The sequence below is a fragment of the Scyliorhinus torazame genome, chromosome 7 (assembly GCF_047496885.1).
Source record: "Scyliorhinus torazame isolate Kashiwa2021f chromosome 7, sScyTor2.1, whole genome shotgun sequence".
Taxonomy (NCBI): Eukaryota; Metazoa; Chordata; class Chondrichthyes; order Carcharhiniformes; family Scyliorhinidae; genus Scyliorhinus; species Scyliorhinus torazame.
The window spans coordinates 114,711,413-114,726,047 of NC_092713.1; the positions used below are offsets into that span (position 1 = coordinate 114,711,413).

The window sequence follows — 14,635 nt, forward strand, 5'->3', positions numbered from 1 at the left end:
AAATTAAAACCGGGCTTGTTCACTAACCATGACCCCATGAATAAGATTAAATATATTTAATACATGCCGAATAAGAACATAAGAACTAGAAGCAGGAGTAGGCCATCTGGCCCCTCGAGCCTGCTCCACCATTCAATGAGATCATGGCTGATCTGTTGTGGACTCAGCTCCACTTTCCGGCCCGAACACCATAACTCTTAATCCCTTTATTCTTCAAAAAATTATCTTTATCTTAAAAACATTTAATGAAGGAGCCTCTACTGCTTCACTGGGCAAGGAATTCCATAGATTCACAACCCTTTGGGTGAAGACGTTCCTCCTAAACTCAGTCCTAAATCTACTTCCCCTTATTTTGAGGCTATGCCCCCTAGTTCTGCTTTCACCCGCCAGTGGAAACAACCTGCCCGCATCTATCCTATCTATTCCCTTCATAATTTTATATGTTTCTATAAGATCCCCTCTCATCCTTCTAAATTCCAACGAGTACAGTTCCAGTCTACTCAACCTCTCCTCGTAATCCAACTCTTTCAGCTCTGGGATTAACCTAGTGAATCTCCTCTGCACACCCTCCAGTGCCAGTACGTCCTTTCTCAAGTAAGGAGACCAAAACTGAACACAATACTCCAGGTGTGGCCTCACTAACACCTTATACAATTGCAGCATAACCTCCCTAGTCTTAAACTCCACCCCTCTAGCAATGAAGCACAGAATTTAATTTGCCTTCTTAATCACCTGTTGCACCTGTAAATCAATTTTTTGCGACTCATGCACTAGCACACCCAGGTCTCTCTGCATAGCAGCATGTTTTAATATTTTATCATTTAAATAATAATCCCTTTTGCTGTTATTCCTACCAAAATGGGTAACCTCACATTTGTCAACATTGTATTCCATCTGCCAAACCCTAGCCCATTCACTTAGCCTATCCAAATCCCTCTGCAGACTTCCAGTATCCTCTGTACTTTTTGCATAGCGTCGTCTGCAAACTTGGACACATTGCCCTTGGTCCCCAACTCCAAATCATCTATGTAATTGTGAACAGTTGTGGGCCCAACACTGATCCCTAAGGGACACCACTAGCTACTGATTGCCAACCAGAGAAACACCCATTAATCACCACTCTTTGCTTTCTATTAATTAACCAATCCTCTATCCATGCTACTACTTTACCGTTAATGCCATGCATCTTTATCTTATGCAGCAACCTTTTGTGTGGCACCTTGTCAAAGGCTTTCTGGAAATCCAGATATACCACATCCATTGGTTCCCCTTTATCTACCGCACTGGTAATGTCCTCAAAAAATTCCACTAAATTAGTTACGCACGACCTGCCCTTTATGAACCCATGCTGCGTCTGCCCAATGGGACAATTTCCATCCAGATGCCTCGCTATTTCTTCCTTGATGATAGATTCCAGCATCTTCTCTACTACCGAAGTTAAGCTCACTGGCCTATAATTACCCGCTTTCTGCCTACCTCCTTTTTTAAACAGTGGTGTCACGTTTGCTAATTTCCAATCCGCCGGGACCACCCCAGAGTCTAGTGAATTTTGGTAAATTATCACTAGTGCATTTGCAATTTCCCTAGCCATCTCTTTTAGCACTCTGGGATGCATTCCATCAGGGCCAGGAGACTTGTCTACCTTTAGCCCCATTAGCTTGCCCATCACTACCTCCTTGGTGATAACAATCCTCTCAAGGTCCTCACCTGGCATAGCCTCATTTCCATCAGTCACTGACATGCTATTTGTGTCTTCCACTGTGAAGACCGACCCAAAAAACCTATTCAGTTCCTCAGCCATTTCCTCATCTCCCATTATTAAATCTCCCTTCTCATCCTCTAAAGGACCAATATTTACCTTAGCCACTCTTTTTTGTTTTATATATCTGTAGAAACTTTTACTATCTGTTTTTATATTCTGAGCAAGTTTACTCTCATAATCTATCTTACTCTTCTTTATAGCTTTTTTAGTAGCTTTCTGCTGCCCCCTAAAGATTTCCCAGTCCTCTAGTCTCCCACTAATCTTTGCTACTTTGTATGCTTTTTCCTTCAATTTGATACTCTCCCTTATTTCCTTAGATATCCACGGTCGATTTTCCCTCTTTCTACCGTCCTTCCTTTTTGTTGGTATAAACCTTTGCTGAGCACTGTGAAAAATCGCTTGGAAGGTTCTCCACTGTTCCTCAACTGTTTCACCATAAAGTCTTTGTTCCCAGTCTACCTTAGCTAGTTCTTCTCTCATCCCATTGTAATCTCCTTTGTTTAAGCACAAAACACTAGTCTTTGATTTTACCTTCTCACCCTCCATCTGTATTTTAAATTCCACCATATTGTGATCGCTCCTTCCGAGAGGATCCCTAACTATGAGATCATTAATCAATCCTGTCTCATTACACAGGATCAGATCTAGGACCGCTTGTTCCCTCGTAGGTTCCATTACATACTATTCTAGGAAACTATCGCGGATACATTTTTAATGAATATTACATAATAAGTTATAAAAAATACTTAATCATTCACGCATTAATAGGAGTGTCATCAGCTTCAACTGGTAAAAACAAAATAAATATTTACACTTTGGATTCAGAGGGAGGGCATAGCTCTCACAGTCAATGTTGTGCGCAATCAACACGCACCTTACTTCTCTTGACCTTGCTTTACCTGTGTATCACTTCAGTTAAACCAGTAGGAAAAAGCTATGGGGATGGAAACCAGCAGAATGGGATGACTCTTGCTTGTGAGTAACAGTCAACAAAATATCTCGTGGGCCACATTCAAAACCCTAATGGACCCCATGAGGTGCCCGAGCCACAGGTTGCCCACCACTGATCCTGGCAATCACCTGGGTACTCATATACTTGGAGACAAACCATCAGACATAATCACATTGACAATGGGACTCCGGCTGAGAGAGGAATCCCCAGCCATGATCCAATCAATACACTAGCCATGATCAAATTTGGATCACTAGACAGTTGGAGCGAGAATGTCATGTGACCAACCAACTGCGAATGTTTAAGCACCTGTTTTCTCTGCAGAGGAGGACAAACAGCTGAGCCACTCAAGGTTAACACTCTCTAACCTTGTCTGTTGAATTGGATTATCCAGATGCTGCAGGTGGAGTTTTTAAAAACCAAGTGCTGCTGTCTCCAGAAGAACAGATACATCACCTGTCTACACCTTTAAACCGCCTCAATGCTGAAATCACCAGGACCATTGAGTGATGGCACAGGACCACCAACTTCGGCCTCAGGTCAACCAAGTCACCGCCTTCAAGAGCCATAGGCCCTTTCATTTTACTGGACTCTAGAACATTTAATCTATCCTCCCCATCCTGTAATCTACATGCGTGTGTGAACTTCGAGTGTGTGTGTATATGTGGAAGTCGTAGTATTTCTTTTATTACTTTTACTTAGACTGGATTAAGTTTAATAAAAACTGTTCTTTTTTTCTGTGTAAAAACTCAAGAAAACCTGTCTCATCATCTCTTCTGTAGTCACAACACAAACAGTTAAACATTTGTTCAATTAGCAAGTATATCAATTTTTATCTTATTAAAAACTGTTCAAACAAGGAGTGGAAAAAGGAAAGCCATTTGACCACTCCTACCTGATCAAATATTAATCTTTCACATATGCACATTTTCCATTAGGGATGACCAGGATTGGGATGCATCAGAATAACTGCAGCAATTGCAACATCTCATCGACCTGAACATTAAATGTTATGGCATTAACCCAGTAGGTCATAGTGAAAACACCACTGTACAATTAGAATCATAGAATCCCTACAGTGCAGGAGGCCATTCAGTCCATCGAGTCTGCGCCAACCTTTCGAATGAGCACTCTACCCATGTCCATCCCGCCCTATCCCCATAACCCCATAACCCAACCTGCACTTCTCTGGACACTAAGGGGCAATTTCTCATGGTCAATCCACCTAACCTGAACATCTTTGGACTGTTGAATCAGTTCCGTCTAAGTGATACCAGTACTTATCAGTCAACCTCGTAAACAAACGTTCCCATTTATGCAGCTTTTATCTCTTTATAGTGTGTATGAATCAAATAACGCAGTGGGTGGCAGAGCACAAATTTAATTTAATTGCATCAGGAATGCTGAAAATATGGTTCTTTTCACTCAGCTCCTCCAAATATCGATGGGAATGTAGATCAAGGTTGGCATAATGTTTAAAAACGATTGGTATCAATCAGAATCATACCATCTTCAAAAACAAATTTAAAATAGTCTTAGTTGAAGGAGTAGGAATGTGTGTTTGACAAATAGTAATAGCTAAAGATTAGAAAGGAATTTTTCATGACCCTCTGTAGAATGAGTTTAATTCCAGCAGCTTGATAGGAGGGGTAATATATAATTTTTAAAAACACACTTTGTTACCCTTCAAGGTGTGACTGGAGTCTCAAAGCTAGAGGTTTTGGATAAGAAATCCACATCCATTTCAAATTCCCCAGCCTCCATCCAAGTAGATTAGTTTCATTTTAATTTGTTACTTTTTTTTAAATTAACCTTTTAGTTCTTATAATAATTCTAACTCAGCTTTCCTTAACAAAATTCAATTTAGTTTGAATTCAAACAGAATTTTTAAATCAAGACGTCCAATAATGTGTTATGGTGGCTGTACCAAAGACAATGTAATTTCTGAAAGGGAAATTGGGTATGACCAATTTGAATTTGAGAGTGCAACTAGAAGGGTAGCTAAAGGGGAACTAGTGGATGTTATGATGTGCCATACAAAAGGTTATTACACAAGACAAGAGCTCATGGGCTTTAGAGTGATAGATGAGCAGAAATAGAGGATTGGTTAATGAGAGAAAGCAGAGAGTAGGGGTAAACAAGGCAATTTCAATTCGGCAGCTGGGACTAGTAGGTGGCACAAGGATCAGTGCTGGGCCCACTAACTAAATTCTATATTAATGACTTAGATGAAAAGACTGAGAGTATTAATCCAATTTTGTTGGTGATACAAAGCCAGGTGTAATAGAACATAGAACATTACAGCGCAGTACAGGCCCTTCGGCCCTCGATGTTGCGCCGACCTGTGAAACCACTCTAAAGCCCATCTACACTATTGATAGTCAGAGAAGAGGCTACAAAGCAATATGGACAGGCAAATTAGCAATAGGTGATAGATGGCATATAATGAGGGCAAGTGTGAGGTTATTCACTCAGGAAGAATTTTTAAAAATATTTTTGTTAAATGGAAAGAAACTTTCAAATGCTAATGTTGGGAGGGATTTGGCTATTCTTGTCAAGAAACACAAAATTAGCATGAAATTACAGCAAGCAATTAGGAAATCAAATGGCACGTTTGATTTTATTGCATGCAGTTTGGAATAAGAGTACAGGTATTTTTTTGCTACAACTTCACAGGCTTTGGTGAGACCAAACCTGGAATACTGTACAACATTTTGGTTTCTATTAAGGAATATATAATTACCTTGGAATAGTGCAGGAAAGGTTCACTGGATTGATTCTTGGATGAAAGGATTGTCCAAAGGTGAAAGGCTGAGGGGAATAGACCTAATTTCTCTGGACTTTAGAAGAATGAAGAGTGATCTCATTGAAACGTTTGTGATTCCGAGGGGATAGATAGGTGCTAAGACGTTGCGTGATTTGGCAGCAGAACCTTGAAACTAGGGGCCACAGTTTCCGGATAAGGGGTTGATTACTTAAAACTGAGAGGACGAGGAATTTCAGGGGTTGTAAATCATCATAATTCTCTACACTGGAAGGCGGTTGATGCTGCATCGTTGAGTATATTCAAGGTATATATTTTTGGACAGTAGGGTAATCAAGGAATATAAGGATTGAGTGGATAAATGGCACTAAGATAAGGGTGGAATTCTCCATTCCTGAGGTAAGTCCCGGCATCAACGGAGGGTCCGTGGTGTTTCACGACTGGAAAATCACGCGAATCCCACACCAATTCCGGTACCGGTGAGGGGCTAGCACTGGTGCCGTGTGAAGCACACATGGATCGTGCAGAAAACGGCCGGGGAAATCGCTGGATCCCGGGCCACGCATGCGCAGGCCTGACAAGCTGCTCCGGTTGCACCGGAAAACATGGTGCCGGTCATGCTGGACCGCTTACCCGACCCCGACAGCCTACCCCCTGACCACCGTCCACCACTTCCCCCAACCCTAGCAGAAGCCTCCCGGCCAGTGGCACGGATCCCGGCCAGGTGTGACGGTGCTGGATAATGTCCGCAGCCGGCACGCCAGGTTCCCGACCGCTGGGAGCACACATGGGCCACGCCGTCAGGAACTCGGCCCATCGGGGGCGAAGCATCGCAAACTGGCGCCTGCCCCGATTCCGGCGTCGGAAGCCATTCTCTACCCATCGCCGATCCTGGTTTAGGCTACAGAGAACTCCGCCCCATGTTTTAAAATGTAGGGTGGCACAGTAGTGAGCACTGCTGCCTCACAACACCCAGTACCTGGGCTCAATTCTGGTCTTGGGCGACAGTGTGGAGTTTGCACTTTCTCCAGTGTCTACATGGGTTTCCAACGAGTGCTCCAGTTTCCTCCATCCAAAGATGTGCAGATTAGGTGGAATGGCTATGTTAAATTGCCCAAAAGGTTAGATGGGGTTGTGGGGATAGGTGGGGGCATGGGCCTACGTAAGGTGCTTTTTCCAAGGGTCAGTGCAGACTCAATGGGCCTCCGCTGCACTGTAGGGATTCCATGATTTGTTATACTACAAGACTAGTAATAGAGAACGAGAGTTCAAATCGTGCATTGGCAGTTTGAGAATTTGCACTCAGTTTGGAAACATCAAGAAATGAAATTATAATATTCTTAAACTTGGACAGGCAGCTTTGAAATTGGTGTAAAATCTAGATTGATTCACTGAAAACCTTCAGTCCTTACCTAGTGCAGCCTACTTATGACTTCAGTCCTACAACAATGTAGTTGACTCTTAAAATGCCTCCTTAAGTGGCCCTGCAAGCAACTCTGCCGTATCAATGTTCAAAAAGATTAAATACAATGGAAAATGTGCTTAATGTTAATTTCGCTCACGCCAATCCTGTTTAGGATTGAGTAGGCAGTGAGGAAATTAAGATGTATCAGTATCTTATCATGCCGTGCTGTTACATTTCATTTTGTTTCCTCCCCCGCTCCCCAATCACATCAAACCACGCTGTTCCAAGTCTTGTGGACCCATTGTGAAAACACTCCTTGGTCTAGTCTTTACATGAACCTGCAGCTCCTCCGTGACTCAGCAAATGCTAACTGCGCTATTTCGAGCCACACACATTTCTCCAATCTCCTGCCAACACTCACTCTTCAATGAAAATGGGGACTGGTGGGGGTAAATATCCCGGCGTCTTTAGGGCAGAAGTGGAAGGGGGAGATGTTGGAAGAAAATTAACAAAATAGAAAAAAAATTGATGCCTTTTTTTCCGGAACATGCAACTCTCTTGTAACTTAAATAGTGCTGATCACTGTATTTAAATGTTGCACGAAATGTCGAATTGCTCACAATGTACTTCCTGCTCCTCCCTGGTTACTTTTGCTTGACTCTGCCTGCCCTCAAAATGAATGAAATGCACCTTTCGGGTGTGGATAAAAGGTGGGGGAGGGAGGTGTGTCTAAATTGAAATCATCCATTGGTAATTCGCGGACACGTGGACAAATCTGCTGTTCTGCAGCGAACCAACGAATGTGTCGTTTCAATTCCGATCGGAAGACCCACACGTTCCCATTCATTAAAAGAGCAAAGCAAAGCCGGCACAAAGCTGTCGTTGGAAGGGGAGGCTTGCTGGGTTCAGAGGGAAACGCTGGACTTTCTCCCCACACACACACAGATGTGTCCCAGAAACTAACAATGCTCTGCGCGCCCTGAAGCTCCAGGTCCCAAGTTTATTGTGTGAAGCGCTTGCTTTGCCATTTGGTGGTACTCACGGCAGCTTTCCTCGTCGCTGTTGTCGGCACAGTCATCCTCCCCATCGCAGTGCCAGAGTAAGGAGACGCACCGATCATTTCTGCATTGAAACTGACCCACGTCGCAGTGCAGCCGAGTACCTTCATGGCAGGGAAAGCCTGGTTAGCTTATTTTAAAATAAAGTCACACTATTGCAAAAAAAGGAGGGGGGGGGGGGGGGGTTGGGAACAGCAACTGCAGCAATGGAGAATTCCCCATGCAGTCACCTACCAACAGAATTGTCTCCTCGGCCACATATTCCAATATATCAGTCCATTATTATATATATACATTTTAAATTCACAGGAAATAGCATGTTCTGATATCAGAATCTGCAGCGGATGTTCTGAAAGCATTCTGGTAATGCACAAACCCCGCGTTCATAGCGTGTTTCCAAAGAAAATCAACCTTCCGCCTGCCGGCTCATTTCCCCCTCTCTTCCAAACACAGCCCCATCAACTGCAATGAAAAATTTGGACCACCGTCACTCATTACTAAAGAAATATAAAATGTGATTCTGAAATGGATACTGACCTTTAGTAATGTGCAAATTCAATAATAAAAACGTGACTGAATGGACCCACATTGTCCCTCTCGCTCATCCCCTTGATGCTGCAACCTCTCTCTCTAAATATCACTGTTCTCTGGAGGAGCCGAACTGGTTTGAATATTTCTAACAGCAGTTACTGACGTAAGTGAATTGGAAGGAGGAACCCGCAACCGCACAAGCCTCGACTAAAAGGAAGAGCATGTGTGAGGAAATAACCGGAATACCTAGCCTTTAAAACGGAGCGAGGATCTTCACTGATGGCTCTGTGTTGTGGCGACCCCAGGAGTGGCAAAGAGCTATATCCCCTGTGATCTGACCTCGCCGGGGGCGGGGGGTTGTGCCAGCGCTGCTAGAATTGACCTCAAAACTTCCGGAGCAAGGAGAATTAAAATGAGGCAGGGCCGTCACTTCTTGAGCAGTCCCTGCCTGCTGACAAGTGTTTGTGCCCATGATAAGTGACCCCTGCTCCGAGCCCTGATGTGATGCTTGCCACCTTCCTTCATACCTCTGCTGTTTCTTCAAGCTGCTGGACTCCCAGTCCACCTTTCCTTCTCCTTGAAAATGTGCTTGTGTTCATCCTGTTTCTGGGAAAGTATCTTTCCATGTCTCTTACTGACCATCTATCGGTGTTTTTTAAAAATAAAATTAGAGTACCCAATTATTTTTTTTCCAATTAAGCAGCAATTTAGCGTGGCCAATCCACCTACCCTGCACATCTTTGGGTTGTGGGGTGAAACTCACGCAGACACGGGAAAATGCGCAAACTCCACACGGACAGTGACCCAGTGCCGGGATTCAAAGCTGGGTCCTCAGTGGCGTAGTCCCAGTGCTAGCCACGTGCCACCCTCTATCGGTGTTTTTTTTTAATGTTCTGGATACTCATAAGTTCAAAAGATATAGGAGCAGAATTAGGCCATTCGGCCCATCAGGTCTGCTCTGTCATTCTATCATGGCTGACATGTTCCTCATCTGCAACCTACAATGTTACAGACCAAGAGCCAGATTGCAAATTCAGGCAGAGCATCTCCTCCCTAGAACACATGACCTAGGAGCAGGAGTCGGCAATTTAGCCTCCCGAGCCTAATACCCTCAATGTGATCATGGCTGATCCCATCCTGGCCTCAACTCCACCGCCCTGCCCGTTCTCCATAACCCTTCAACCCATTCCCAATTAAAAATCTGTCTAACCCCTCCTCAAATTTACTCACTGTCCCTGCATCCACCGCAATCTGGGGTAGCGAATTCCACACAACCCTTTGGAGAAGTAGTTTTTCCTCAAATCTGTTTTAAATTTGCTATCATTCTAAGATTATGACGTTTTAGAATGGCCCACAAGAGGAAGCATCAGCTCCACGTTGACTTTATCCAGACCTTTTAGCATCTTGTATATCTCAATTAGATCCCCCCTCATTCTTCTAAACTCCAGAGAGTATAGGCCTAAACTGTTCAATCTCTCTTCATACGACAAACCCCTCATCTCTTGAATTAATCCAGTGAGCCTCCTCTGAACTGCCTCCAATGCCACTGCATCTTTCCTCAAATAAGGGGACCAAAACTGTGCACAATACTCCAGGTGTGGTCTTACTAAGGCCTTATATAGATGCAACAACACTTCCTTACATTTTTACTTAATTCCTTTTGCTATAAATGCCAGCATTCTATTTGCTTTCCTTATTATCTGCTGCTCCCGCATGCTGGTTTTCTATGATTTATGCACAAGGACACCCAGATCCCTCTGCACTGGAACACCCCAAAGTCTCTCCCCATTTAGATAATAAGATGCCTTTCCATTTTTTCGACCAATATGCGTGACCTCACACTTAACCATGTTAAACTCCTGATGCTGAATGTTTTTTTTAAATGTTTTTATTCTCCATTTTCACATTTTCCTTCAAAATTTACACCCCACCCACAAACAGTAAACGGTAACAAATACAAAATCAATCCCCCTTAACAATACCAACGATCCCATCCTCCCACCATCCCAAACAACGGCCCACCTGTCAATATATGCATCCAATAAAACAATCCCTCCCATGGTGGCAACCAAAAAACATAGAAGAAAAAGAGGTCCGGGACCGCCCATGGTCACCATTGACCTATAGAGTCCACTCCCCCTCCACCCTCTACACTCAACGCCCTCCAACCTCTGAAAGAGTACCGTACATGATACCCAAGAGTTGTACCCCCCCCCCGCCCCGCCCCCGTCTCCAACTCCTCCCGTCCACTGCCTCTTGTAAAACTCCTCCCCCCAACCTCGGTTCCTTCCCCCCAACCTTCCACCCCGGCTAGACCACTCGGACCCTGTTCTGCCAGGCTCCGATGGCCGCAGCCCCTCCCCCCACCTCACTCCCGTTCACTGGCTGGCTTAAACCGGCCAGCGTGGAGGCCCCCGCCCGGGTCCCTTTCCCCCTTGCCCGGCCCAAGGAAAACCCAGAAATTCCCTTTTAGCACACAAACCCCGCATATCCACCTACACCCCAAAGAGCCCTCATTTCGAGTGAAAGTCCCTTGTCCAAATATATACAACATTGGCTCCTTTAGCCCATACACCCACACGCAGTGAAACAAAAATGAAGAAAATACAGTCATGAGGTTACATCGGCACATGGCCATTTCTCAATTTCTCAGTTCTGCCACAGTCCTTCTGCCTTCGCAAACTCCTCCGCTGCTTCCGCCGTTCCGAAATAAAAGTCCCTGAGCTTGTAAGTCACCCTCGGCTTTGCTGGATATACAATGCCGCACTGCACCTTGCTAATGTACAGTGCCCTCTTCACCCGGTTGAAGACAGCCCGCCTCCTCGCCAGCTCCACCGTAAAGTCCTGGTATACACGTATACCAGCTCCAGCCCACTGCACCACCTGCTCCTGCTTGGCCCAGCTCAGGACCTTCTCCTTCACACTGTACCTACGGAAGCACAGAGTCACTACCCTTGGCGGCTCACTTTGGTACAGGCCTCCACGACCAATGAGCCAAATCCAGTTAATATCGGGAGGGATCCTCCCCCTCCCCCAATAGTTTTCCCAGCATCGCGGCAAAATACTCAGTCGGCCTCGGTCCTTCAACTCCTTCGGGCAGCCCCACAATCCTCAAATTCTGTCGTCTGGATCTGTTTTCCAGGTCTTCCATTTTTCCTCGCAGATCCTTGTTAATGTCCATCACCTTCCGCAACTCCTTCCCCATCAAGGCAAGTTGATCACCGTGCTGCAATAACGTCTACTCCACTTCCTTCAGCGCTTCCCCTTGCTCTCGCACCTCCGCCACTGCGCTCGCCACCTCCGTCGTCACCGGAGAAATCGCCTCCTCCTACAACACACTCAAAACCTCCCTCATCTCCTTCCTCATTGTCTCCATGTATTTTGTAAACTGCCTTTCGAATTCCGCAGCCATCACCTTCGTTATTTCTTCAGCCGTAAGCAATGCGGCCTTCCCTGGTGCTCCAGCCTCCATTTTCCTTGGTGACCCCGCAGTGACCTTTCCCCTCCCCGACGGACCTTCAGCTATTTTCCTTACGGACGTTCTTTTGCTCACCCTCGACATTTTTCTTCACAGTGCCTTCACTCTGCCGCCTCTGTGCCTTCTCCCTGCTTTTGCCGCCTCCATGGACCCTGGGACCAGGCTTAAAGCCCCGAAAATGCCGTTCCCGAACGGGAGCCCTCCATTGTGCGGCCGCCTTCCGCCCGCCGTCACCGGAAGTCTGCACTCGACCAGTTAAGCGGAGAGTATTCCTTTCAGACTTCTGACATGCCTTGTAAATTGTGGAGGGGCTTAAGGAGGTGAGTTACTTGTTGCAGAATACCCTGCCGCCCTGATGCTGAATGTTAATTGTGAATGATCTCTTATCTTGAAAGCTCTGGCCTAATCCGTGATCCCAAGTATGGCATTAAAAGCAAAACACTGCAGATACTGGAAATCTGAAATGAAAACAGAAAATACTGGAAAAACTCAGCAGATCTGGCAGCATCTGTGGAGAAACAAAGCTAATGTTTTGAGTCCGTATGAAGAAGTTACGTAGACTGCAAATGTTAACTCTGGCAATCTCTCAGATCCTGCCAAATCTGCGGAATTTTCCCAGCACTTCCTATTTTTATCCCAGGCATGGTTTGAGGCTTGACCATTCTAGCTGGTGATATTGTTGTCTGTGTTACGCAGCTTTTGACCTTCCCTTTGAACACTTTGGTGAGTCTTCTCCAAAGGCTGTAAAGTTTCTGATCGAAAGATGCAATGTTGTTTGTGGCGCTTACGTTGAGCTTCATTGGAATTGTGTAGGAGGCTGAGGACAGAGGGTTCAGAGTGAGAGTGAAGTGCTCACAGTGCTGTCTGCTGTATATTGAGGTTACCAAATGCAGATTGAATGGTCATTTTGCAGAACATTTCCATTCAGACTACAAGCGTGACCCTGAGCTTCCAGTCGCCTTGTCATTTCTGGGCTCAATATTGGGTTCAACAATTTCATATCATGGCCTCTGCCCGGAGTTTGCACATTATCCCCATTTCTGCGTGGGTCTCACCCCCACACCCCAAAAGATGTGCAGGTTAGGTGGATTGGCCATGCTAAATTGCCCCTTAATTGGAAAACAATAATTGGGTACTCTAAATTTACTTTAAAAGAATCATAGCCTCTGCCCCTTTGTTTTGGAAGGCAGTAGCTGGAGATGATTCTGCTTTTCCCACTTACACCTCCTCTAGATGCCTTTTGTATCTTGACTTATCCCATTACCATCTCCTGTTGCCTTGCACCATCATCACTTTTATCCTTTAATCTCTCCTGCTATCTACCCTGTCACAGACTTGTCCTTTTGTTATTTCCTCCTGTACTTGTTTAAAACTTGTCACATCTCTAACGTTTTCCAACAACAGATCATCAACCTAAAATGTTAACTCTGTATTCCACACCAACGATGGTGCCTGACCTGCTGAGTATTCCCAACATTCCCTGTTTTTGGAAAGGGGTACACAGGCGCTTGCTCTGTTCACTTGCTCTGTCCCAAATGCCCAGTTCCTCTTGCTGCAAGGTATCAGCTTCTGGGCTCGCATACTCAGCAACGTGTTAAGCTTAAGGAAATATTACCAAGTCTAAATAACAGCAGGCATTAATAGTTTTGCTTCTGTTGTAAAATATGCCCCATTGTGGTTCCTTTTCCCATTTATATTGTCATGTGAGAGTACCTTTAAGAAATGAGTGTTTATTACTGCTGTGATGTCAGAGTGTGGGTGGAGCTGGGCTGTCTGTCTGCTTTTACTTTCGCATTGGGCTGTTTGCTACAAGGTGTGTTTTAGTTTCGTTTTGACAGCTGGATAGCTGCAGGCAAAGCAAGGAGCTGTATAAGGATATCTCTCTGCAAACTAAAGACTGTCTCAAGATCAATTGGGTGATTTCAAAGTGCTTACTGCTCTCAGTAGAGAATTTAAACCTGATTTTGCTGTTACAAAGGGTCTTTTGGACTTATGCATGTTGCAAGGAAAGACTAAAGGTTACTTATAGGATATTGTATTTGTGGGGATTTATTGGTGTTGATAGTTGTTTAGATGTTTACTGTGGGTTTATAAAGTGTTAACTGGTTTCATAAATAAACAGTGTTTTAATTTAAAAGTACTTTGACACTCTGTTGCACCACACCTGTAAAGTAGGCCCGGGTGCTCCCCATAACCAAAATGTATTTAAAGTTGTGGGTCAGGTGATCTCCATGATACACTTTGAGATTCGCTAAACCCTGGCCCATAACAATATGCAATGGCAAACATTCAAAAAACTGCAAAATTATTCATTCCTCTCTGGCCCAAAAGTAAAACGGGAAAGGTGACCAAACCATGGCTTACAGAGGAACGTAGATATAGTTTAGATCCAAGGAAGAGGCATGCAAATTGGCTGGAAAAAACAGCAAACCTGAGGACTGGGAGCAGTTTAGAATTCTGAAAGGAAGACAAAGGGACTGATTAAGAATGGGAAAATAGAGTATGAGGGTAAGCTTGCAGGGAACATAAAAACTGACTGTAAAAGCTTCTATAGTTATGTGAAGAGAAAAAGTTTGGTGAAGACAAATGTAGGTCCCTCACAGTCAGAAACAGGGGAGTGTATAATAGGGCACAAAAAATGGCTGACCAACTAAATATATACTTGGGCTCTGTCTTCACAAGGGA

At 44.6% G+C, this 14,635-nt stretch overlaps 1 protein-coding gene across 5 annotated transcripts in view; it reads right to left on the reverse strand.

Moving 5' to 3' along the window:
* lrp8 (low density lipoprotein receptor-related protein 8, apolipoprotein e receptor) overlaps positions 1-8,708 on the reverse strand; it is a 190,619-nt gene extending 181,911 nt beyond the window's left edge. For 3 of the 5 annotated variants that reach the window (XM_072511292.1, XM_072511291.1, XM_072511290.1), the window contains exons 1-2: positions 8,479-8,708; positions 7,926-8,045 (exon numbers count right to left, since the gene is read on the reverse strand). In XM_072511292.1, the coding sequence (XP_072367393.1) occupies positions 7,926-8,045; positions 8,479-8,530 (172 nt within the window). In that variant the 5' untranslated portion in view covers positions 8,531-8,708. The remainder of the gene's footprint in view (positions 1-7,925; positions 8,046-8,478) is intronic. The other 2 variants (XM_072511294.1, XM_072511293.1) reach the window with 1 other exon arrangement.
* Positions 8,709-14,635: the final 5,927 nt, after the last annotated feature.